This window comes from Myxocyprinus asiaticus, chromosome 10 (genome assembly GCF_019703515.2).
Source record: "Myxocyprinus asiaticus isolate MX2 ecotype Aquarium Trade chromosome 10, UBuf_Myxa_2, whole genome shotgun sequence".
NCBI lineage: Eukaryota > Metazoa > Chordata > Actinopteri > Cypriniformes > Catostomidae > Myxocyprinus > Myxocyprinus asiaticus.
The window spans coordinates 10,285,963-10,312,095 of NC_059353.1; the positions used below are offsets into that span (position 1 = coordinate 10,285,963).

The 26,133-nt window shown below is 38.4% G+C and overlaps 1 protein-coding gene across 7 annotated transcripts in view; it reads left to right on the forward strand.

Annotated features, from left to right (window-relative positions):
- Positions 1–1,840: 1,840 nt before the first annotated feature.
- akap11 (A kinase (PRKA) anchor protein 11) overlaps positions 1,841–26,133 on the forward strand; it is a 39,386-nt gene continuing 15,093 nt past the window's right edge. For 4 of the 7 annotated variants that reach the window (XM_051708492.1, XM_051708496.1, XM_051708493.1 and 1 more), the window contains exons 1-7: positions 1,841–1,908; positions 18,701–18,796; positions 19,511–19,639; positions 20,139–20,192; positions 20,355–20,486; positions 21,326–21,569; positions 21,837–26,037. In XM_051708492.1, the coding sequence (XP_051564452.1) occupies positions 18,734–18,796; positions 19,511–19,639; positions 20,139–20,192; positions 20,355–20,486; positions 21,326–21,569; positions 21,837–26,037 (4,823 nt within the window). In that variant the 5' untranslated portion in view covers positions 1,841–1,908; positions 18,701–18,733. The remainder of the gene's footprint in view (positions 1,909–18,700; positions 18,797–19,510; positions 19,640–20,138; positions 20,193–20,354; positions 20,487–21,325; positions 21,570–21,836; positions 26,038–26,133) is intronic. The other 3 variants (XM_051708494.1, XM_051708497.1, XM_051708498.1) reach the window with 1 other exon arrangement.

Genomic DNA, 26,133 nt, shown 5'->3' on the forward strand with positions numbered 1-26,133 from the left:
AAGCTTGGAACATCCTATCTGCCAACAACCAAGAAGAACTGTGTCCAGGTGTACCTAAGAGAATTGGTGCTGTTTTAAAGGCAAAGGTGGTCACACCGAATATTGATTTAGCCTTTTTTATGTTAACTGAACTTAGTATGATGTTACTTGATAACTGAAAACTATTTATGGCATAATTTTTTTAAGAAATCCTCACTATGCAACATTGTTCACAAGTACCTAAAACTTTTGCAAAGTGTATTTTTATGTTTTATTTTTCATATAAAGATGATGCAATAAATATAGAACAGGATTCATTACTTCCACACTGAAATTTCATGAAATGCAACTGGCTGTCAAACACATATTGAGCTACACATAATCTACACAAAAGCTACACATATGTATTTTCTCAGGCACTTATTGAGTCTAAATAGATGCACAACCTATATTATTTCAGGTGTACACCCATATGACAATAGTCATACTGTTAATATGTTGTACTTGCTATAGTTTACTTCCATGTTGCTTCTTCATCATAAAGCAATGTCAAATGTAAATCAAGTCAATCACTGAAACATCAGCGCCACCTTGAGTAAGAAATAGCATGTATAATCAGTTTTGGGTTTAATCTAATTTCCATGTAATTAGTTACTGTAACCTAATTACTTTTATTAAAAAAAACTTGTGTAATGTATTACATTTTAAATACTTTAAATTAACATTACATTCACTGATTTTCGATTCATTTAATTACTTTTAAGTACAATATAGGGTTATGCTTATTTCTAATATATTATTTATGTAGAATACATGAATTATGGTCCTGTAACGAGTCATTGTGGAAGAGAAATGTGAGGTGCTGAGTGTATGAACAAAAAAAAAATATAGACTTTATTTTGAATTTGTTAAGCGAAAAAGTGTTTTAGAAAGTAACTTAAAAGTAAAGTGATTAGTATTATGATTACTTTTTCAATTAAGTAATTAGTTAAGTAATCTGATTACAATTTTAGAGACATAATTAGTCATTTGTAGTGGATTACTATTATTAAGTGACTTACTTGTGTATAATATGTATGTGTACACGCATTTGAGATACTGATAATTCACCATTGTCACACGGACAATCAACATGATATAGTAGTCATTTGTATGAATATAGTACTCATTTGTCTTATATACATCCTGTGATAGAATATACATCCTGTGATAGTAAACGTATACGAAGTAATCATAAAAATATGATTTATGGAATTGCAAAAGAAATCCCGACATTATTACATATTTAGGGTCTTTAATGAACCTATTCACTTTGGTAATCAAGCTGTTATAAAAACGTAATATATTGCAATTTTGCGATTTTCTTTTTGTCACACCATTCAGAAGAGAAAGGTTGAGGGATACTAAAGAGGTGTGGGAATAACTCCAAAAAATGGATGAGGTACAGGGGGTGGAGGTCCCGGGTCACTAAAGAACCGAGGTATGTAAATGCACAGTGTCCAGTACAATGGACTGATGTGAAACTCTCATAAAAACTTAATTTTAAGAGGAGGGGGGTTAAACGGAACATTTGTGTGATTCATGCATCAGATGAAAATGTTCCCTTTAGAATAGTGTTGATCTCTGCATTTCAAATGTTACAATACAAAAATGTTGACAATAAAACTGACAATAAAATATTATATTTTTTTTTAAATATTACAATCAAGGAAATCTAATTCTTATACAAATCCTGCAACTTTGTAATATACTTTGCATATCAAATCATGTCGTTTAGGCCTAGTAGTTACTTGCATCAGTGACTCTGCTCTCAACTTGCTCGTAAACTGCAGTCGGTATTTGATTAATCTCGCCTGCTCGTCTTGTTTTCATGAGCTGAGCGGACGTCACAGCAGCTAGCAGCCCACTGCACGGCTCTGACACTACAAGGTGAGATGCGCCTCGGACATGTTCATTTAAATGCAAGTTGACACCACACATCACATATCACAGAACAGTTAAAACCCCATCGAATGGTTTGACAGCTGCGGATAATGTGTGATTTTATGATCTACTCAGGCCTGATGCTAATGCGCGAACCAGCTGCGTCTATCATGACATCATCAGCCTTTAGCATCAGCTGCACATTTAAACATATTATCACGATTTTCACCTGCGTTATTCCTTTAAGGCCTGTTTGTATTCAGTATTTCACCCTGCACTGGATGAATCGAGGAAGCCGTGTGTGACGATCTTTGATTTTTTTTTTATTAATTTTTTTAATTTTTTTAAAGCATAGTGAACGTATAATGAACGTACTGATGAGCACCAGTGTACCATATACATGTCTGGAAATGAACTTTGAAGCAGTGATATGGTAAACACATTGTAAACGGATGTTATAATAGTCAAATGGCGTTGTCATGGCAATCTGAGGCTGTCATGGCTGTATGATTTGTGATGCATTTATTTTGTGGTGTGAGATGTTTGAAGCAGTGAAGGTAGTAACACATTGAGTATTGAAATCAAAGAATGATGCCATCAGTAATCACGTTATGAGCTTGCGCAGTAATTCACTGCCACTCCCCTTTGCAAAATAACATCTGTTGACTTCAGGAAATCACTTGACCCTTCTTGATACTCAGTAGATCACATGCAGCAGCCAACGCCAAAACAGTGTCATGTTAACCCTCATTTTTTGTTGAGATTGACTCTATGCTTTTTATGTTTGGGGGGCCAGAGACCCCAATGCTGTACGTGTAAATATAAAAATAGGAAACTAAAACGATCCTTTCATTTCCCTTTAAAATCTTTTAAGATGTCCTTCTGACGTACCTCTCAGAAGACAGACATTATTGAAGATGTATACTGTCTATTGTATCACAAACTACTGAATGCATTTAGAAATGTGACTGTTATCCAATATTGCTTCTGTCTGGTCCATTTTTATTTATTTTTTAAATTTGATTTTATCCGAAGTCTCCGAGACCCCCAAAATGAGTCATGTAACATTTTTTATTTGAAGTTTAGTTGACAGTCAGCTCTCATAACATTAGGAAGTATCAACATGATACTTAAGAAGTGTAAAAAATTGTTGAGCTAATATGTATTTCCTCTTTACTGAAAGACGCCTCTGGGGTTTAGACTTGGCGTGAACTTTCTCTTTATGTGTGCTGAATTCTTAGAAGTATTGTTTACCTCTGCAGTCCCCACCCACACATATTCATGCTGAAATGCATCAAAGTCCGACCTATTTCAGCATTCATGTGTGAACATCCTTTTAGTCAGAAAGAAGATCTGTTCTGAGGAGACAGGGGTTAAACGTGTACAATTCTTTGTAAATGCTTTTTACAATTGAAATTAACACATTTTTTCCTCATCAGTAGTCTACTACACGAACATGTGATTAAGAGAAAAGTGATGCATGTTACTTTCAAAATGTGAAGTTCTTTGGAAAGAATCACAGATAATTTCTTGATATGTACATTTATCATGATGAATGAGAGCATATGAATTAGGATTGGTTGTAATGCTTTTATTTAATCCAGTTATTTAAAAAATATAACATGCATTATTTTTAATAATAACTGTATTACAGTAATGAGAACAGGCCTGGTTCCAGATCAAAATAATAGTGGGGGTGCTCTGTATAAAGTGGAGATGTATCATAATTACGCATTTTTTAATAGATTAAATCATGTTTAAATGCTACTTAACGTAAAGAAAAGTTGTTGTTTTTTAATGTACAAAACATTTATTGCTTCGGGGGGGGGGTTCCCCATGATGTGTCGCTGAAAATGACAGCAAAATTCTGCACCTGCAGATTAGGACATACTGATTTGCAAAATCATACACATTTATAAGTTTTGATGCAGCATTTTGTGCATTCACAAAATGCAAGGATTTTTGTGTGTTTGCTGGTATTCAAGAAAATCTGCTTGCCAATTTACAGTATTAGTCTTACATATTCAATTGAGCAGGTGTGTGCAGTAATTTTGGTACTGGGGCCACATCAGCCATTAAGTAGAACATGGAACAGAGAAGATAAAAAGTTCTACATAGTTGTATCTTTTAAGCCCAGACGTGCACTCAATGAATGATGCACAATTTTCTGAAGTGTATACTGATGGGACCATTCTGCGATTGCTTGAAATTTTGCTGCTATACTTTCAATCATGTGTTAGTAAAACTGAATAAAGGCTGAATAAAATTATTAATGGTTTATTTTACCATACTTCAATGCAATGGTAATTTAGTATTCAATTTAACACTCTACATCAGGAGTCTGGTTTAATAGTAAAATAAAATATTCGGAAATTATAGATTTTAAAAGCTTATTTTAATGTTTGCCGCAAAGTGGATAAAGTTGTTTTATTCTGAAAACATCATCAACATGTTTACACACACATGGGTCATGACGTGGGTCTCGTCAATAGTTTGATTGGCATCCTATTCAGCATACGACTGAATAAAACAGGCTGCATGACTGATAAATGATTACTGCCAGAGTAACGTTCACATACAGGTGTGAGGGACTTCAGCATTTTACAAATAACACAAAGAATAAATATATTCCTCTCTCACTTGGTTTTACTCGCGTGTCCCCTCCATGCACTATTGAGCGCTAAGTTGTTGTTTGTTTGTTTTTTGCGGAGAGAAAGCGTGTGCACTCGCATGTATTGTTGCCAGATTGCACAAATTAAGTATGACATAAGGTGAAATATTTCCATTTTGTGCAAGTTTAAATCTCTGATGGGAGTGTTGCATATATTATCTGGCAACCCTGAGCATATTAAAAGCTTGTGGATGCGCAATAGGTCCAAAAGCCAGATAAATGAAAGATCTAATAAAAAACGTTCATGATAAATCGACCCACGGGCAGTAGTTTGCCCTGGTCTGCAATTGAGGGTGCTCTAAGTTTCTTTTGAGGGTGCTTAGCACCCTCAAGCACCCCGTAGAACTGGGCCTGAATGAGAATCTAAGGAGGACCACTGTTGAGAATAAGAAATAAAAAAAGTAAAATGTCCATTATGCAGTAAATGATTACTGTATTACAGTTATGAGAATATAATGAAATTCACAATTGAATAATTGGAATAAAATACATTAGAGTAATTACAATATTTTTTTAAGATTCCAAAACTCTTTATGGTTCAAAAATGTATAAGATAAAGAGCAAATGAATTACTATTTTCTATGTACTGCATATAATTTTTCCTGATTAAAAAAAAAAAAAACATTATTATTAACAAGTTGTACAGTAATTAAAAATACTGATTTTCCGATGCACCGTGATCGTCGTTTGTACGATCTCGATATTGATTCTTAAATCCCAAGATCAATCTTTCAGTCAATTTGCAACCCTCCACTACTGTGAGAGAAAATCATTCGCATTAGCAACCAAATTTCACGCTATGCGACTTAAAATGTATATATTTGGAAACTGGCTGGTAAATATGTAGATTTCACTCACCAGTAATTGTGTAGTATAGTGGTGGAGTATTCAGCAGCGAGATCCTTTCACTGCGTGTAGAGAGTAAAAGTTGTTCTGTGTAATGTGTGTGTCCAAAAATGAGATCCACGAAACCCATTTGTCACTGAATAATGTCTCGTTTAATACCCTTTCTGTTCTCTACAGTCAGTTTGTTAGTCAAAAACAACAAAAAATAATTTAATTCTAATCATGCGTAGGACAGATAAGATAAAGCCATTCGAGTCCTCTCTCGTTAACATGCTCATTTACAGACACTCTTTACAGAAATGCCAGTTTTCTTAAAGAGACAGTACCGGTTTTAACATGTATTTACCAAATCAATGTAAATACCTAAATAGTACAAATTATGTTATTAAACAATAAACATGTAACAAAAAACAATATATGAAATATAATATCATATTTATTGATTGAATACAGGAATTTTTAAAAAGCCAAAATGTGATCAAAATGATGAAAAACTAATAAATTATAATTAGTAACATTTATATTTTTATAATGTACTTAGTTAGAATGTCCCATTTATAATTACCAGCATTAGCTGGGAGAGAATGTATTTCATATGCAAGCAAAAGGGACATTGTAACTGAAATATACCCATATGAATCAAGAATTGAATCAAATTGAATCGAGAGCTTGTGAATCGGAATCAAAACGAATCAGGAAATCTGTATCAATACCCAGCCCTAGTGATTATTAGCAGTCAACCGATATATCGCCGAGGCCGATAAATCAGCCGATATTCTGACTTTTTTAATTATCGTCATTGGCCGATAAATTTTCCTGTTTGGCTGTTTTTTTTTTGTTTTTTTGAGGTTGCCAAAATCACCTGTTTGCATGTTAAGCGACAGAGACATGTAAATGACCAGTCACGGTTTGTTTTGTTGTTACCTGCCATCGTGTTACTACAATAATAGACCGGTGTGTGACACAGTGTCATTTAAACGGTCCGCATATCTGAGCCGTGGCAGACGCGTTTGAGCTAACAGTGTTAAAGTGCTGCCTGTTTCATTCTCCCTCTCTCTCCTCAACAGTTCCCTGTAACTTTTAACTTGTCTAATGATAAAAAGGCAAATATCAATAAAACTAATATCATATACCATCTGAAAATATGCGCATATCTCATTTAAACAGATATAATAAACCAACCTAGCACAACTTGAGCAGATCCAGCATCCTGTGGAATGCTCATAAATCTTCCTCTGAAGCATGTATTCTAACAGTCTCTCCTCAATAGTTCCCTGTAACTTTTCTAATGATAAAAGGCAAATATCAATAAAACTTCTATTAAATACCGTATGCAGATATCTTGTTTAAAAAGATGTCATTCACGAACCTCACGAAAATCCAGCGTTTTCTTCCCGTCGAGCACTCAGCAAATATCTTCCTCTGAAGCACACATTCTATCAGCCATAATCAAAAACTTCAGGATCAAAAGTTCCTGTAATTCACAAATCATGACGGTCCATCTGTGACAATCCAAGTAGGCGATCCAGGCCGTTTAAACTGTCAGGAGATTGCTGCTGCTCTCGCTGGATCCGCACGAGCGTGTGAGTGCAACTTCAGGCAGCATCAAAAACCAGGAAAATGCTGCCTCCGGAGGCTGTAAATGGAGGTAGGATGAAAATAAGGTGCTTTTCAAACTGTTCGGAGACCAGTTTCCTTAAGAGTTCCATTCATTCAAAACAGATGTCAGTTAAGCCATTAACTGATTAGGTAGCAAGATAGCAAGTCAGCTGCCTACGTTTTCAGATGCAGCTCAAAATAAAAGCGTTTGGGGACTTCCGGTGGCGCGTGACACAGAATGGCAGCATAAGACACAGCTCTGATGTCGGCCAAATTGATCCCCGAAATTCAAGTACGTTAGTTCTCTAAATCGGAGGTAAACTGAAAGGAAAATGAAGGGGACAAAAATAGAAAATTGAGGTCAGGGTTAAGAAATGTTAAAGAGAAAGAAGCTGAAAAGGAAGTGAGTGCTCTTGCTAGCAAAGTTGGTTTAAGGGAAGATGGCGACACCGAGGAGGACAGGGGTGTGATAGCCGCGCTCAGCTCTATCTGCAAAGTGGTGAGCGAAGTTATGGCCAAAGAGATGAGCGACTGGAAGTCAGAAATGAAAAAAGGAATTTTAAGCGAGTTTTCAACAGGATTTGAAAGAACAGCTATATGAGCTGACTACCGAAATAAACTGTCCAAATTGAGGAAGCCACCCGTCGTCTGGAGGAATTGGAGGGAAGCATGGCAGAAACGGAAAGGTGGGATACTGGTGTTAAAGATACTTTAATACAACTGCTCCACAACCAAAGAGTACTCTGGAATAAACTGTCGGACCGTTCTCGCCACAATAGTATCCGAATATAAGGCGTTCCTGAAAATGCAGAGGGCACATCCATGCACCAGTTCATAGAGGACTTAAGACAGAACTGGGTGATTTGATGGGTTTGAACCAGGGAAAAGATCTAGGTATTGAAAGGGCTCATCGAGCATTGGCCCCTAAACCGCCAGCGGGTGTAGCTCCATGTTCAATTGTGATCCGGTTCCTACAGTTTACAATGAAAGAGAGAATCCTGCACGCAGCCTGGAAGAGTAAAATTCTTGTGCAAAAAAAGAGAGTGTATTTTGATCATGACTACGCTGAGGAGGTGCAACAGAAGAGAAAGGAATATGCTCCAATCAAGAGAGTGCTTAAGGATAATAAAATCAGCTTCCAAACTCCGCTGACTAAGATGTGTGTACATCTCGACTCAGGCACCTTCACTTATAATAATGCCTCAGAAGCAGCTAAGGCCAAGCGAGGCTTCACAGTGGGTCCAGTTCATGCGAGTAAGACCGCAGGCGTCACATAGGAGAACCTCACCGGGCTTCTTCTGTGGAGTGCAATCCGTAAGTGCCGAGTTGGGAGTACACCCAACATTCAAGAAGGCATTCGGGAGAAACTCAGAGGATTTCAAAGGAGGAATCAAGAGGATACAGAAGAAGAGAACTGATTCTTGTTTAATCCCCGTCGCTTGAAAAAGTCTGAACTGTAAGTCGCACTGTCCAATAATAGCTCGCAGAAGGGAATCGTGGCTATTCCCACGAATATCTATTAATCCTTCTCCTAACATGAGGGAGTGTACGAACTGAAAAGTGTATGTATAGTGTTTAAATGACCTCTTAAAAACGTTTTGTTGTAACTAAGGGCCGATACAAGCAGCACTAACTGTGTGCTACAACTCTTTTTTTGGGGTATCCCCTGGTTTGTTGTTGTTTTTTTTTTCTTATTTTGTTTGTGATCGAGGGGCCCCACCTTGTGGCCATTCCCCCTCACTGTCGCTAGAGGAGATAATGTTTTCTCATGGTTGGAAGTCCAGTTTTGATGTTAACTCAGGACTTTATAATAGTTATTGGTGTTCATTTGTTCCTGTTTATTTATGTTGTTACTTGAGGTCTGGGTTTTGGATGTGTCAGGTACAGGTAGTTCGTCGAGAAAAGAAAGATGTCTTTTCATTTTTATAATATCCTATCCCTAAATGTAAATGGGCTATACAATCCCATTAAAACATTTACATTTATTCATTTGGCAGATGCTTTTATCCAAAGCGACATACAAAAGAGGAATAATACATCATAAGCTATTCATCTTAAGGAGACAGTGGTACGAAAATTGCTGAATTACAAGGAGCAAGTTGGTAGCTAAATTGAAGAAGAAAACTAACTTAGCATTCTGGCAAGAAACTCACTTTTCCAACGCTGAATATGAAAAACTTAAAAAAAATAAAAAAAAACAGGGTTTTCGTAACACTTTCTATTCTTCATATAAAGCAGGTAAGAAAAGGGGAGTTGGAATCTTAATACCAAATTTAATTAGTTTCGAATTAACCTCCGAAATAAAGGACAAAGATGGTAGATATCTTTTAGTTAAAGGTAAACTTGAACATAACTTTATTAAATGTTCACGTTTTATTCGGCCTGTCACAACACTTACTCAAGAATAGATTATTTCCTCATGTTTAACAGGGATCGGCATCGAATTTGGGAATGCAGAATAGGCCAGAGGGACCTCTCGGACCACTCCGGATTATATTTAAAATTACATCTTGACCATGCCCCAAAGAAAACCATGTGGAGGCTAAATACAGGTTTGCGGAACAGTGAAACATTTAGAGTTAGAATGGTAGAAAAACTGAAAATATTTTAAGAGCACAATGACAATGGAGAAGTGAGCCTGGTTATATTGTGGGATGCAGCTAAAGCTTTTATTAGGGTAAAAATCATAGCTCAAACAGCTCTACAAAAAAGCTAAAAGCTAAAAAATCATCTTGATCTAGAAGTTAAACTTAGGGAGTTGGAAATGCTTCATAGCTCTACTAAAGATCCATCCATCCTTATGCAAATGAGACCTATTAAACAGGAAATGGAAAAAATGTATAGAGAGGAGGTTGAGAAGAAAATAAGATTTATGAAACAAAGGTTCTATGAAGCAGGTCCAAAAGCGGCAACATTGCTGGCCTGGAGGCTGCGCAAGCAGCAAGCAGAAAGTGCAATACATAAAGTTTGAAACTTTACGTCAAATACAATAACAACTAAGCTAGAGGGAATCCAGAAATAATTTGATATATATTATAAATCACTATATACTTAACCGGAGAAAGCAAATGGACAAAATTTTTTAACAGGTTTTAAATTCATTAGACCACCACTCCTTAGGCAAAGAACATAATGATGAACTTACCTCTGAGATCTCAAGTGAGGAAATAGATAAGGCAATTTCAGCCCTTAATTCTGATAAATTGCCAGGTACTGATGGATTCCCACCAGAATGGTACAAGTCAATGAGGGAATCACTGCTTCCACTACTTACAACTTGCTTTAATCACACTATGATGGGAGGGTCTCTCCCCCCTTGTTGGGGGGAGGCCTGTATCGCAGTAATATTAAAGGAGGGCAAGGATAAGCTTGATTGCAAATCATATAGTCCAATAAGTGTTTTGAATTCGGATTATAAATTGTTTGCATCAATTTTGGCGAAGAGGATGGAAAAGATGGTGCCACTCTTGATAAACGTGGACCAAACTGGGTTTATTAGAAACAAGCAAACCCATGATAATATATGGAGAGCCCGTCACATTATTGATTATATTAACAAAAGGAAAAGCAGTGCAATCGGCTTTTGATTCTGTCGGTTGGGAATTTCTTTATCAAGTTATGGATAGATTTGGGTTCAGAGGAATGCATAAAGACATTATACTCATCTCCGACAGCTATGATAAAAATCAACGGTAGTCTCTCGAATTCAATAGTTTTACAACGAGGATGTAGACAGTGCTGTTCCATTAGCCCGACTCTCTTTAATCTTTTTATTGAACCCTTGGCTCAAACAATTAGACAGGATAGTGGTTTAGAAGGGATAATTATAGGGGGAGCAGAATACAAAGTCTGTTTCTACGCAGATGATGTACTGGTGACACTACAAATCCCAGGCTCAGGAGTACCTTTGTTCATAGGTGTAGCTTGACATTTGAGCTAGGGGAGGCCAGACTGAGCCAGTCACTTTGTTAAATGCCCAACCCACCACTGTACCAGAAATGTATGGCAGTAATGAAAACATAAATTAGTTAAAAAAAAAAAAAAACACTTCACCCAGCGATAACTGGAAAACTGTGATTATTTAATCAAATGTGTTACTTACAATAATACCACATGCTGAAAGAGAAACCACTACAAGGGGGCATAGTGCACTGTGCACCTCTATAGCATGCACACAAGTTAAATCAGCTCTACTGGCAACCGCAAAGTCAGTTGATAAATATAATAATTATAACCAGAAGAAAAATGCTCATATAAAGTTATACCAATAAAGTTACCTTACAAAAGAAGATTGTATCACTAAATCTGTACCAAATCATGCAAACAGACTAAGACATAAAGCCACAACATTTTGTTTTTGGGGATGAAAATGCAGTGTCTTACCTAGTGAAGAGAGAAACACCTTTTCTTTCGACCTGCGAAGATATCAAAAACAAATTTCCGGTGAGAGAGTCACTGTAATGTCTGCTTCAATGTGAAGAATTCCAAAAGCAGAAAACATTTGTTCACTCATGGTTGTGCGTAGCCAGTTACGAATTCTCCACATTGCCGAAAAACTCCGCTCTGATGTCACTGACCCGACTGGGAGGGTTAGTGCCAGCTGAAGAAGTTTGTACAGATTTGGATACATGTCCTTTTTCACGCTGTTTTGAAGATGTATCAATGAAACGGGTCACAGTGGCAGACTTCTGTAGATGATGTTCGATTCCTTCTTTTTCATATTTAAACACTGCAGCACATGCTTTTGCGAGGTCAATTGCCTCTCTCATGAATCGCCTGTCAAGCTCGGAGATCACAGCATCCAACACAGGTAGATATGTTGTTGCATACTCCGTGCAGAGGATTGTGATGTTTCAGTGTGTGCTTCACCTCCGTTCTTTTCTCTATGGCCTAGTGAAGTATGTACTACATAGCTGTCCAAGGTGCATGGGGCTTTAGACGCCCGCTTTCATTTGCATGAAAGCAGATCATGAGCATCTCCATGCTGTGCGTCCTCTAGCTCTGACACATTGTTTGTTTGGCAGAATTTTTTCACTGCGAACCACACATCTTTCCATGCATTTTCATCTCTTCGAGATACCACATACCACAGGTTGCTCGTAATCGTAGTTGCATCAGCGAGAATACAACAAGTGGACTGAAGTGCCTTGTGTGCAACATGCACAACACGCAGAAAGTCCTCAAATACAACAAGACAAGTAATAAATTCAAGTTCACGTGATCATAAAGACCACTGGCCTCTATGGCCCATTTTTCTCCATTGTCTAATTTTTTTTCAAGGAGCCTGTAATTGCAGAGTAGTGTGTTTTAACAGAATTCACACATCGGCACTTACATGCCCATCTCGTCTCACTTGGCTTTACAATTTGAGTTTGTTTCATGTTCAGGGCTTTCTGCATTTCAATGAATCTGTGATGATTTGAAGGCTCTGCAAACACCGCATACAGTTTGTCAAGTACATTCAAGTATGTTTTCACAGTGCGATTGACGGCGCAACATTCCACTAGGACCAAGTTCAGTTTGTGTGCCATGCAATGTATATACGCTGCATATGGATGAACCTCTCTGATGCGTTGCTACACCCCTGAAACCTGCCCGGACATTACGGAGGCCCTGTCATAACTCTGGGCAACGATTGGCATGTTTGTAAGTCCAAACATTTCTAGTCCTTTCCTTATTGCATCTACAATTCCAACAGCATTATGGGATGCTGAACAATCAATAAAGCACAGGAATCATTCTTTGATTTTAAGTTTGTCAGCATTAGTGCCCGACCGATATGATATTAGCCTTTCACCGATATATCGGTTTCGCCGTATATTTTATCGATATGTGCCGATATGAAAACTTTTTTCAGAACATATAATGCAGAAAACAATGCTTTAGAATTGGTGTCATTATGTAGTTTGTCCATCAGAGCACGCTCCGACTCCATTGTTTACAGAGCTGACTCTGAACTGACAGTGGTTCTGCAGACAGGGCGGAGTTGAGCTGTGTGTCGGTAAGTTGCCAGATAGTTTGTGAAATGCATACTAAAAAGTTAATAAACAATGACCCCATCATTTTCCCATTTCAATATTACTAATATAACGGTAACCCTGTCCCTGACAACCATGTCACTCATGTCTGTTTGCTGTTAGCCAGCTATAGTTTGTCAGTGCTGTAAGTAATGTAGCAGATTGAAAGGTAAACATCAGAGCATCTTTTTGCAGCTCAGCAGACAACAGTGCAGTGGCGGATTGTGTCTGCTGAGTGTTGAATTCATGCTATGTTGTTACCTAGTTGGTGAGACACAATGCTGGAAAGTAAAATAAACAACGTCCGTCTTTTACTCTCCGTGACAACGAGCTTATAGCTAACTAGCTAATCACGTAGCTACTTTCATTGTTGTCAGCTGAGTGGAAGCTAATTAGGAAACATGTATTCACCAAACTGTTTTGTTCAGGATTCACAGTTTGGTACCCCTTCAGCTGAACAATTCCAGTCATTGCATTTACAAAATTTAATATTTAAAAGTCTGGTTTTCCACCGTTGAAGTTTCCCCTGAACTTGTATAGCAGAATACGGTGTAACACCGCTGCCGCTGTTTATATCTTGACTCGGCAGTATTAATATAGTCAGCATTTGACTGATACTAAACAGTAATACTGATGTTTATTTAGCTATTTATTTTATTTCTATTTATTATTTATTTTAATGGTCAGCATTTGACTAATACTAAACAGAACTGATGTTTATTTAGCTATTTATTTTATTTTTATTTATTCTTTATTTTAATGGTCAGCATTTGACTGATACTAAACAGTACTGATGTTTATTTAGCTATTTATTGTATTTTTATTTATTTATTTAAATCCAGCAATTGACTTATACTAAACATACAGTACTGATATTTATTTAGCATCTACATCTGGCTGTTTTTGGTTAGGTCCAGGATTTCTCTGAAGTTGGTGGACATTTTAAGAAATGAATATCCATTTATGCATCACAGTATGCAAGCCGTTTAGCATAGACTACTGTTATCTTGACAGGCTATGAACCACCAAAATGCAGATTAATCACGCAAATGAGATTGGGGAGTGGGGTTAGTAAATTACGTTTGATTGGATTTATTTTTATGTATTTACAAAATAATGATAACATTTTTTATTAAAATACCTAAATTATATAAATATTTATTTTGGAGTTAAAAATATCCTTTATTTGTAAAAATCTTTAGTAACATCTTTCAAGTCGAGGTCCCTTGTAAACAGTTTAGAGATTGAGACAAACATATTTCCAGATTTATATGGAATAACAGTAGACCTCGAGGAAGATACTCAACCCTGCAACTACCGAGAGAGAGGGGAGGCATGGCATTAGTGTGCTTGAGGGATTATTGTTTAGCCACACAGTTAAGACCACTAGAATTATGGTGTTGTCCAATCTATGAGGCAAAATGGAAAGATATAGAATTCTCCTACAGTTGGTTCTGGGTTGTTTAGACCGGGCGAAGGACATAAACTCAGTAAAAACAGAAACTAACTTTGGAAAAATCCAAATAACTTTACAGATCTTTATTGTAAAGGGTATAAACAATGTTTTCCATGCTTGTTCAATGAACCATAAACAATTAATGAACATACACCTGTGGAACAGTCGTTAAGACACTAACAGCTTACAGATGGTAGGCAATTATGTCACAGTTATAAAAACTTAGGACACTAAAGAGACCTTTCTACTGACTCTGAAAAACACCAAAAGAAGGATGCCCAGGGTCCCTGCTCATCTGCGTGAACGTGCCTTAGGCATGCTGCATGGAGGCATGAGGACTGCAGATGTGGCCAGGGCAATAAACTGCAATGTCCGTACTGTGATACGCCTAAGACAGCACTACAGGGAGACAGGAAGGACAGCTGATTGTCCTCGCAGTGGCAGACCACGTGTAACAACACCTGCACAGGATCGGTACATCCGAATATCACACCTGCGGGACAGGTACAGGTTTTCAACAACAACTGCCCGAGTTACACCAGGAACACACAATCCCTCCATCAGTGCTCAGACTGTCCGCAATAGGCTGAGAGAGGCTGGAATGAGGGCTTGTAGGGTCGAAAGAATGAGCTTTACACCGAGGCCTGTATTCTGGAGCGGGATCGATTTGGAGGTGGAGGGTCCGTCATGGTCTGGGCAGTGTCACAGCATCATCGGACATATTAAAAATAGCCTGAGCAAGTGTACAGGAAGATATTTAGTTCTGAGGCTTTCAATTTTCTGGCTTGAATTATTAAACCACGAAAGCAGACTAAACTGCTATTAAGTGCTACTAAACAGGTAGCCTGTATGCGACAATTGCTTCTTTTATTCTCCAGCCTGTGACCTCTCCCCTGTAAATAGCCCAAGACTATTTGCCTGCTGTCCATTGTATCATGTTGAAGATGTACAGACTGTTAAACGTTCACACAGTAAGGTCATTTTCAGTTGTCTTATTTACAGTCACACCTGTTTTTCAAGTGTCTGTCTTACTGGAGCAGCTGAAACTGCCATATTTTAACAATAAATATATGATCCTCATAATCCAGAACTTGATACTGCAGGTCACTTCGAATAGTATTAGTGGAACCAAGAACTAAAAACGGTTCAAGGAACAAAAACTGAAAACGAACTAAATTTGTAGCAGAAGGTAACCGAAAACCAGAACAGAGTGATTTTCAGTTGTTCTGGAGTGAAAACTATATTTTTAAATGCTGGTAACTGGTTAATTTATTTTACGATAATTTTTTTAATGAAACCAAAGGCCAAAGGGTTTATCACAGTATAGTTTTTGGAACTACACCATTTCATGTTGCCTGAAAAAATGACACATGTGTTTTGATCCTGAAGGAAACTGCTGCATCACACATTTCTTTGCCTAATTGCCCGTTGTGGATGTCGTATTCTCTGAATGAAGACCTTTTTAACAACTATGAATAAATACTAAGTATGCTTTATGTGTTTGTTCCCTACGTTAATACCCGCCCCATCACCCAGAATACAAAGTCTGGGGCATCCAAGGGGATAACAAGATACAACAACTGACAAAGACACAAGCAAACATAAGGACATTAAATACATTGGGGCAAACAAGTTATATGAGAAAAACCTAAAAAGAACATTATTAAGCGATATTTAATTTTATTCTAACCGGTAATCTTTTGGAAAGGAGGCTGCGGAACTTCTGAACCGGTATGAAAAAATACTGTTTTTGCTCAGAACGAACCGAAATGAAAAACATTTAGTTTTTAGTTCCTGGGAACAACTTTTTGCAAGCCAAAATGTTAATGAACAATGCATCCCTACAGTACTATTAGCATGTGGCATCAATCCCAGTAATTAAGAGAGAGCAACAGTCTAGTTCCGGAAGGAAAAATCCCATTCATTTTCTTTGTAGGCAAATTGATTTTTAATGATAATTTATAAGCCTTTAAAGACAGACCTACTTTGAGCTCAGAGGTTGTTAATCGATGACGTATGCTTCTGTTAATGCCATCAGTCCACGTTATTTCAACGTAAAAAATAAAATAAATATTATCTAATAGTGGAATTTCTGGTGAAGTATTGCTGCGTGCAGGTCATCCTGGGAGTTCCTTCTTACAAAGTCAGAAGTCATAAATACAACGTGGTGGATGTTCAAGGGATTTTATTTTGAAACAATTGACCCATTTTGCGATTTCATATTTATTTTTCATTTACTGACATACACACTTAAAAAATTTTTTTTTTTTTTTTTTACTTTTAGTTACTTAAAATAAGATTGTTGTGTGCAATCAAATTTGCTAAATGGAAGTTTACTTAATCCATTTGCTTTGGGACAACTTAAATAATTTTCGTTGGCCATAACCAGATGTATATGTGATGTCAGGTTCCCAGCACGCACCGTGGCATGAGTAAAAACTGTGACACCTGATCACTTATATGTGTCTTCTGTGACCACTTGTGTTCGGATTTGGAGGGGAGGGTCTCTGTTACATGACGACATACATCAATCACTATGTAGTGTGTTACTGCATGGTAATAAAGTGCAACAAATTCAGAAAAGACAAAGAAAGCGCAAAAAAAATGGTGCCCTGTTTCTCCCAGATGTGGTTGAAATTAAATCTAAGCACAAACGCAATTTGTCAAGCAGAATTATACGTTATTTTAGTGGATTACCTGTATTAAAGGTGCCTCAGGTGTTCGTGTTTCTCATCTGTGTTGATATCAGACACACCAAAGAAGATCCGTGAAGCTCTCGTGATACTGTATGTATTCACTTTTTAAAATTTTCCAGCGGTTATTTCCTTTTAAAGCCTCTCGTAATCGGCAAAGTGTAAACTCCTGTTTTAGCGCAGCGGTTGATTGACAGGTGAGGGGTGGTGCTTCACTGCTGCCGGGGCGCATACAGGATAGATTAGCGTTTACACCTAAAATTTGATCTGGTCACATGTGTTTTTGACCACAGTCGTATGTGGTTTTTGTGATCTGATCACAAAACGTTTTAGACTCCATTTAGACCTGTATTTAGAGCTGTGATCAGATCACCCGAAATGCATCTTCATACCAGGTGGGAATGGGGTCTTATTAGATGTGACAAAATGAATTTAAGTTCATACACCAATACTTGATCAAATTCATTCATTTAACTGCATGGAAAATGTTTCCTTTATTAGGAAAATGAATAAGGTTCTTTGAACGTTTTTATTTTTTTCATGGAAAAAGCTTTTTAACAGCAATGCAACAAAATGAAGTGCAAAGCCTCGCATTAGGTGTGTAATTGATGCGTTATCTATCTATTTTAGCACTCTCAAACCACCACATATAATGATGGGAAATGTTGCACACACCAGTCGCCTCATAAACCAGCTAAATCGCTGTTATTTTCTGTCAAACTTTATCACTATTCTTCATTAACACAACAAAAATTTATTTAAACTAGCCAAAATCCACAAATAAAATGATTTTTTACTAATACCAATTTGCTTCTGCAGCAATTCTTTAATCGATATGCCCCCAACTTGGAAAGTCAGGGCTTAAGGAAAATCCAGATTTTCCCACTGGTAATTACGACTTTGTGGTGCTGTTCATGTGTGCTCAACTCATAAATACGATCATTCCGACATGACTTGAACGCGCTGAACTACACTACCCATGAATCTTGAAGAGAAATATCAATCAATCAGAAAATCACGGCAAACAAATAGAGCTCTGCCGTGAATGCCTGCGAATGACGCAATCGAGTCGGTCTACCTACACTCTCAAACTGTGTGTAAATTTGCATATATTCAAATATTTTACAATAAAGATTAAATGCATTGTTTCCATACTTTTAATCAACAACTTTAAATCAATAGTTTTACTGTATATTTTTCCATCGTTTTAATTTGATTACGTCATTCACAGTGCTACATGAACTTGTAGTTCATTCCCTCTTGAAAGACGTTAAGTAAACAGTCTTGTACCTTTGCCTTATTTTTGTCTGATTTTTAAATACTTTTCTGCTTCAAATCAAAGTTTGATTCACAGCAGAGCTTGTTGGCTTGGTTCATGGCTCATAACCCTTTTATAAAGTACTTTATGAAATCCCTGTGGAAAAAATGAATGGTAAAAATACTTTCGAAATATGTATTGTAAGTTATATGAATAAAATGTAATTCAAATATATCAACCCACTCTTTTCACCTTAAGGAGAGGATTGCCTCCCGTCCAGTCCTCCACATCATGGATGCCTGTGCACGGATCAAAGGGGTCCCACTGAAGAGCCGTGCCACCATGAGGAAAGAGGTATGAGCTTGTCTACCACAGTGGCTCCCAACTGGCCTCGTTTCAGGACCCAAATTTACATTGGACATCAAGTGGCCTCCTGAAACTGTATCTAAATTATAGTACAAAATTGAATTTCGTTGGTTTCATGCTCTCACCAGTCAATAATTCACAATACAAAACACATTGTGGTTGGCTCAGATTTTGTTTATCCTCTTTGAAGGTGAACCTGCATTTAATGTAGTCTGGGTGATGTTTTTTATTTTTTAACCTTGTGTTGTTTTAGTTCATGGCTTTCAAGGATGAGGGTATGTCACACAACCTGTCCATGTTGGCATCTGTCCAATTTGGCTAGCTTCTACCAATTTATAGTCACATTTGCGTAATAATATAGTTTCATTGGACACTAATCAACCACAAAAGATATGGGAAACCATTTTCTCTTTTGTTAAAAAATATAATAAGCCTGTTTATTTTTGTATCCCTGTATGCAAATTTTTTGGGGGAGTTGTGGTTTATTATTTGCATTTAGCATTGTTTTTTCCCTGCTGTCCGCAGCCAAATCAAAACACCTAAAACCCATTTTTGGGCCACAGCCCACCAGTTGTGAGCCACTGGTCTACCATTGTTCTTTGAATGAGTACTTATGGTAACTAAGGAGGGATTAATTTGCTTTTTTTCTACACAAACGTTTCGGTTGCATTCTGTTCTGATGCTCTTGCAATTTCCCACAAGCTTTGTTTGTTTGAGCAGACCATTCGTGAGGGCTCGAACCCGTGCCTGAAGAGCCTGTTGAAACACAAGAAAGAGCTGTGCAATGTGGTCGTGGAGCTGCATAATAAAGAACCACAGTGTCTTTCAGAAGTAAGGAGCACACACATCAGCAAAAATGAGAAAGAACAAAACTGCAATGTTATACTTTTTGCATTTCAGAATTCCTTGGAAGTGCATTTGTGCATGCATGCAATTGGAAAGCATTAAGTATTTTTAACAGTTAATTAAATAATTGACCTTACAGATGTGTCCGTTTAAATGTTCTGTGACCTCTTTTTGAGCTAAGTGATTTTAAAAGCCGCATGACAACAGATAAGGTGATAAGAGAGTGGTTAGGCAACTGGGACAGTTTCATCTCACTGTATTACATACATAACTGCATGTCATGAGGTTTGCCTGAATTGTTACATTTGAAAGAAACTGCAATTTGCAGTTGCAGTATGGCTGGTTTTCTCTATACTAAAATGCTATTCATACATATTGCTTTATAATGTTTTCAAAGTATTTTCATTTGACTGTTGCACCACAGAATATTTAGTATATATGCATGTAATGTTAATACTTGGCATGATTTTGTCCTCCTCTCTAGATACATTATGTATGCTTACCTAGTCACACCGAGGGGGAGAATTTCACTCTACAGGCAAGTCCTTTGTATGCCATGTCTTTTTGAACAGTATATGAAAGTTTGTCCATGCAGGGCTCATCAATAAGTGTTTGAAATGTGCCAGTAATAGACTGTATGTCATGTTAAACATGTTTTACCGTGGTGTGATTAATATACCTTGTTTTCTGATGCTCACAGGCTCTAAAATCTCTTTCCACTGAGATGATGGAGTTGCTTAGATCACTTCATGTGCATACACTTAAAGATGAAGAGATTCTGCTCCTTAAAGATCCCAAAAGACCCTTTGAGAGAAAAGACAGTGTTTCCCAGGTATTTATTGCATTTTCTGTGTATTATACTTGAGTATGTTTAAGTTCTGTTTGGGGTGTGTATATGTTCTCATTATTTTTGTATCAGGTGTCCTTCATTGTTTTGTCTGGGTGTACTTTCTTTGTGAAATTGGTTCTGAGCAGAACTAACCTTGTGGAATGCAGCCAATGTTATTAAATTATGTTGTACTCTGATTGAACATTACATCAAACCACAAGTGTTTTTCAGACATAACAAGAGATTGCATGTGTATTTAAACACATGTCAGGGAATTGTATCGGTTCAGGGCTTGACAATTTACAGACCTTTTGTGAATCATGTTTATTCTTCCTGAGCAGCTTTGTATATCATAACAATATATCTTGACTACACAGGATGTAAGTACAGGATAATACATAATCAGCTAGTAATTTTTGCAAGATAATCTCCGATGGGTTGATCACGACAAAAGAAGCGTTCTTTTTCTTTATAATTTATATTATGTTATTTGTACATCCTGCTTATTACACGGCTACTTACCAAATGTATAAATAAATGGACATAAAATATTGATTCAAGTTTTTTAAAACTATGTTAATGTGTACAGTAATAAGAAAAAGACTGCGGAGTAATAAAAGAGACACTAGCACAGCTATGTAGGACATCAGTTGTCTGTGACAACTGTCAATTACTGTATACAGTTTAGAGGTCACTATACAAACATATTTAAACACAGAATGCCATGATTAACCAATCAAAACCAAGTAGAGAGCTGTGTAAGAGGCTTTTATCATGTCATTCCAACAGTTGATTAATACATTGATATATTAATAAATTGTTTATTTTTTTTTCAATCTCAGGTCAGCTGTTCAAGAGCCTTGTGTATATTGAGGCATAGCCCCACTCCTCAGGTTAGTGTTTGCACCTTGCTGGGGTTGTTGGCTCGATACACTGCTGGGATAAGGTATGCCCTGGAGTTACAGGTTCTGCAGAGGGGCACATCAGAATCATGTCAAGCTGAGGATGATGACACCAATCAGTCTGTCTCCTCTATTGAAGAGGACTTTGTTACTGCTTTTGAGCATCTTGAAGAGGAGAATACAGGTGATTAGTCATTGGTTACTTTTCAAACCTACTTTTTTGGTATATACATATTTGAATAATTACTAGTATATCTCGTTGTCATTATTTAACCCCAGGTTTCTCAAGTAGGACTATCTGTGCACAAAATGCCCTTTTAGCTATTTTGAAAAAGAACCATTTACTAAATAGCTAGTGACCAAATTAGGCACCATAAAAGCTTTAAGAGAAAAAGATGTGAGCATGTACAAATGCTAGCTCTGCTTTTTTCTCTGTTCTCTGACTTTGCAGGTGCCAATATTCAGCAGAACCTCAGAGACGTGGCCTCCCAGACTGCCCCCTCTCATTTAAAAGACTTACCAGGATCTCGCATCATAATAAGTTCCATACACAAAAAGTCAGTGTGCAAGCAAAAGTCCACCGCAAAAGTGGCAGAATCTGTCCTAAAGTCCGTATGGCCTGAGGATTCAGAGACCTCGTACACACCTAGTAGCCCACCAAAGGGACTTGCTACCTCCCCATCCCTTACAGAGTCAGATGACTCAGACTGCTCCAGTCCCAGCCCTATTATATTTCTGGATGAAGTTGGATATCAGAAAAGTCTTAAAGCAAAACTTGACATTCCCAAGATCCCCGTTTTAAAGGAGGGTGTGGAAGACTCTGACTCAGAAGTCAGTGAATTTTTCGACAGCTTTGATCAGTTTGATGAACTTGACCATACTTTTGATTCCAACATCAAGGTCCTAAAAGAACAACCCCTCCCTGGTCAAGCAGAGAAAAAGCATATTGACAACTCGGGATGTAAATTTGTGTTGAGGGTGTGCTCCAACCCAGCAATGAACCCTCACAAGTTTGATCATAGAACTCTCCCAGCCAATGTCAAGAAACCAACTCCACTCAAGCCAGAATCACCATACAGTATTCACTCCGATGCACCAGATTCCCCACGGCTGGCAAGGACTCCCTGTGAGGAAAGTGGGCCGCTCTTCAGTCCAGTTCTTTCATCGGCATTTAGCCCCCTGGGAGAAGGAGGGTCCTTGGAGTATTTTTGGAAAGCTGATGGTGATAGCTCTGAATTACGTAAACCACAGGACCTTTGCTCCCTTTACAAAACGTACTCTGACTTTGCCAATAACCTGTCAAGAGAAATCCTCGGATCTGTGTGTGGATACTCCTCCCCTGTTGATTTTAACATTAATAAGAACTTGAGCTGTGTGTGTCACAAGGAGTTCAAAAACACTAATGGGCATCTGATGAAGCTGTCAGACATTCAGGAGACAGTCACCATCACCAAATCCCAATCACAGTCTCTGAAGGATGGGATTCAGAAATTTGCTACAGACTTGGTTGAAATAAGCCTTGGAAGTGCCTTAAAGGACTTGCAGAAAGGAGTGTCCTCCTGTACCACTACACTTTGCCATTTGGCTGCAAGGCTGACTTCTTCAGTATTTCAAATGGCCTTTCATGAGATAGGCATGCGCCATGCATATGTGCTAAAAGAGCGTGCCATAAATGGACTGGCCAGTTTCCTTGTAGGGGAAGCCATTTCTGGAGCCCTCAAAGACTTTCTGTTTGTGAAAAAGCAGATTTTCAACAACACTGTCACTCGATTTGCAGCAGATCTTGCTGAGGAGTTAGTGTTTGAAGGAATTATGGAGGTTTGTCAATTTTCACATCCCTCTACACCTCTTACACCAAGCGACTGGTCTTTTGAACAAGAGGAAGAAGTGGTTTCTTCCTATGCCTCTGACCTTTCAGAGTCAGTTCTCCAAGAGGCTTTTATAGAGCTCTCACAAGCTGACGTGACTTTCACTACACAGGCAGCCATCAGCGTGTCAGTGGATAACGTATGCTATGTAAGTGCTGAAGATACTTCTCTAATCACAAAGACCTGCAGTGCCCAGACCAGTTATCCTGGGTCTCAAGCTCTAGAAGATGCTGGCAACCAAGAGCAGGATGTTTGCACAGTAAAGAACGCCTTGTATTGTGTGTCAGGTATGGCCAGTTGTGTTTCAGTACCTGTGGCTGGCCAGGTCATATCTCATGTACAAAACTCAAAGGAACCTTCTCTGTATATATCCAGTATTGGTCACATATGCCAGACCAGCCCTAAAATAAGCATTTGTTGTGAAGGGGATGCTTCAAACTCAACCTCAGATACTTCTGCAGCAACTCAGACTGAATCATTGCCAGGTCCTGCAAAAAAACTGGATACTAATTTTGAAGAAATAGTTAGCAATCCATCCACTGAAAATGATTCTGGCAAACCCTCAATTGGCAAAACTTTTCAGAACTTCTCTGGCAATATGGTGGACACCATAGTAGGTGAGGCATTTGATCTAATGCATTCTTCAACAAAAGTGAAGAAAAAAGTGGAGGATTGTACAGACTTTCTGAGCAAAACTATAGCTGCGCATATATCCTCTCCAAGCCATGGCACGGTTAAATCACATGATGCATCATCTTGGAGTTCACAAGCTCAGAGAGCACCCTTTCACTTAGTGTCAAAGGCCGCTTGTGACCTAACCTCCAGAAGTATACGTCCAGTCTCCAAACCCACTTCAGAAGTCCATCATGCCATGAGAAGGGACACATTAGAAGTGCCCAGTTTTGAAGTTGCCTCCTGTTGTGGAAGAAAGGTAGGTGCAGAGGAGATCTTTAGCAGCAACTATGGAACAAAATCAGTTGAAACCCCAAGCACTCCACCCTCAAGCCCTCAGCAGCCATCGGAAGAGCACAGTGAGAAACAGATCAGACATTTCTCCAAAAAGCTCAAAGGTAAACTTGCAAAAGAATTCTCTCCTGCAACCCCTCCACCCACCCCATTTTACCCAGCTGCCACCGACTCCAAGAAAGCAGGTTCAGTTTCAGACAAAGCAGATTTTGTGCTCAAGCTCATTAGGTCTCTTTCTGAAGAAGCTGGTAGCAATGAAGATGAGGAGGAGGACCAGGAAGATGGCCCGCACTCCAGAAACTCACAGGTGGAGCTGAACCCTAATGTCAGGAACAGAGTGACTGAGAGGGGTGCGCTCCATTATGCCGAGCGTTTAGCATGCCACATAGTTTCCATGGCAACTGAGATGGACACACTAAGCTTTGGAGAGGTAAAAAAGCCTGAGGGTGATGAGAGCAAAGGCAGCGTTGCCTTACATAGCGCACAGTTCTCAGAGCAGACGTTGAATTCTTTGTGGACGTATGCTGGAGAAGTTGCTGGAGAAGTCATCGATGATGTAAAGAGGATGATGAGTTCAACCCACTGTCGTCACAAAACAATAAAAAGAGGATCTGCAAGCTCTGCAGACAAACTTCAGTGTGGAGATTACAAGGACTCCCTTCTGGGAAGCTTGGCTCATCAGTGGTCTGGTGATGTCCAGGCATCAGTCCATAACTCTCAGAGTGGCAGTTCCAGTAAGATGTCATCAGAGTATCCAAGCTGTGAAAGTGTCACTGATGAATATGCAGGATACCTTATTAAGGTCCTGAAGAAAGAGGGAGGCAACCGAGAGCTTATACTGGATCAGTATGCCACTCGTTTGGCCTATCGATCGATTAAATCAGGCCTTGCTCATGCGGCACGAAAAATAAAGCAGAGATCCCCTTTGAGGCTTCACTCTTCTAGGTGTCTACACAATGATCGTAGCCACGAGGCTCCTCAAATTCCCATATCGAAGTCATCTGTACTTACTCATGGAAAAGATGGATCCTCTTGTGAATCTCTGCCATGTGCTTGTCAATACAGTCAAGACATTAGCAGTAATGAATATGTAGAACTTGTGAACTTTGCCGAGTCACTGGCCTACAACATCACATGTGATGTTACACGAAAGCTTCAAATGTCATCAGTTAGACTGCCAAAATCTCTCACTGATTCTTGCCTCTACAGGAAATCCAATGTGGAGGACTTACCAGAAAATGTAATGAAAAGTACATTTTCATGCTCTCTTTTACCTTACACAGAGACTAACAGGCTGTATCATAGCACTGGCAGCCTGAATGATGGCAAATGCAACAACAATGTCATGCAAGTGATTGAACATTATGCCAGGAAAATTGTCGATGACACTTTGGAAATGACACTGGGCCCGGGATGTTTTCAGGCTGCTGGGGACAGAAGGGCACTAGAGCCGAATTCTTTCACAGAAAAGCTGGCTAAGGCATACCAAGCCTGCCGATACTGCCAAGGTCAAGATTGCCTGTTTTGCAGTAGAGATGGTCGTCGCAGTTTCCAGGGACTGAAAAAAAGGAGGCAACAGGATTCCGATGCAGTGACTGGGCTAGAAATTCCTAGAATTCACATTGATTTGGATAAGAGAGCTGCTTTTGCTGAGGAAATGGTGTCCAGTGCTATTGAGAAAGCGAAAAAGGAACTGAGCTGCACCAGCCTGAATGCAGACAGTGGGATTGGTCACGATGGCGCAAGCTTTGCAGAAAGCCTCACCACAGAGATTATGACATCCGCATTATCCAACGTCTGCCAAAACGTCAACCTTGGGTAAAATGACACAACTTTCCCAAATAAGTCTATCCTGTAAAATTGCTCATCGGTTACTCAAGAAAAAAAGGGTTTCCTGGATTTAAAATTTTTTTT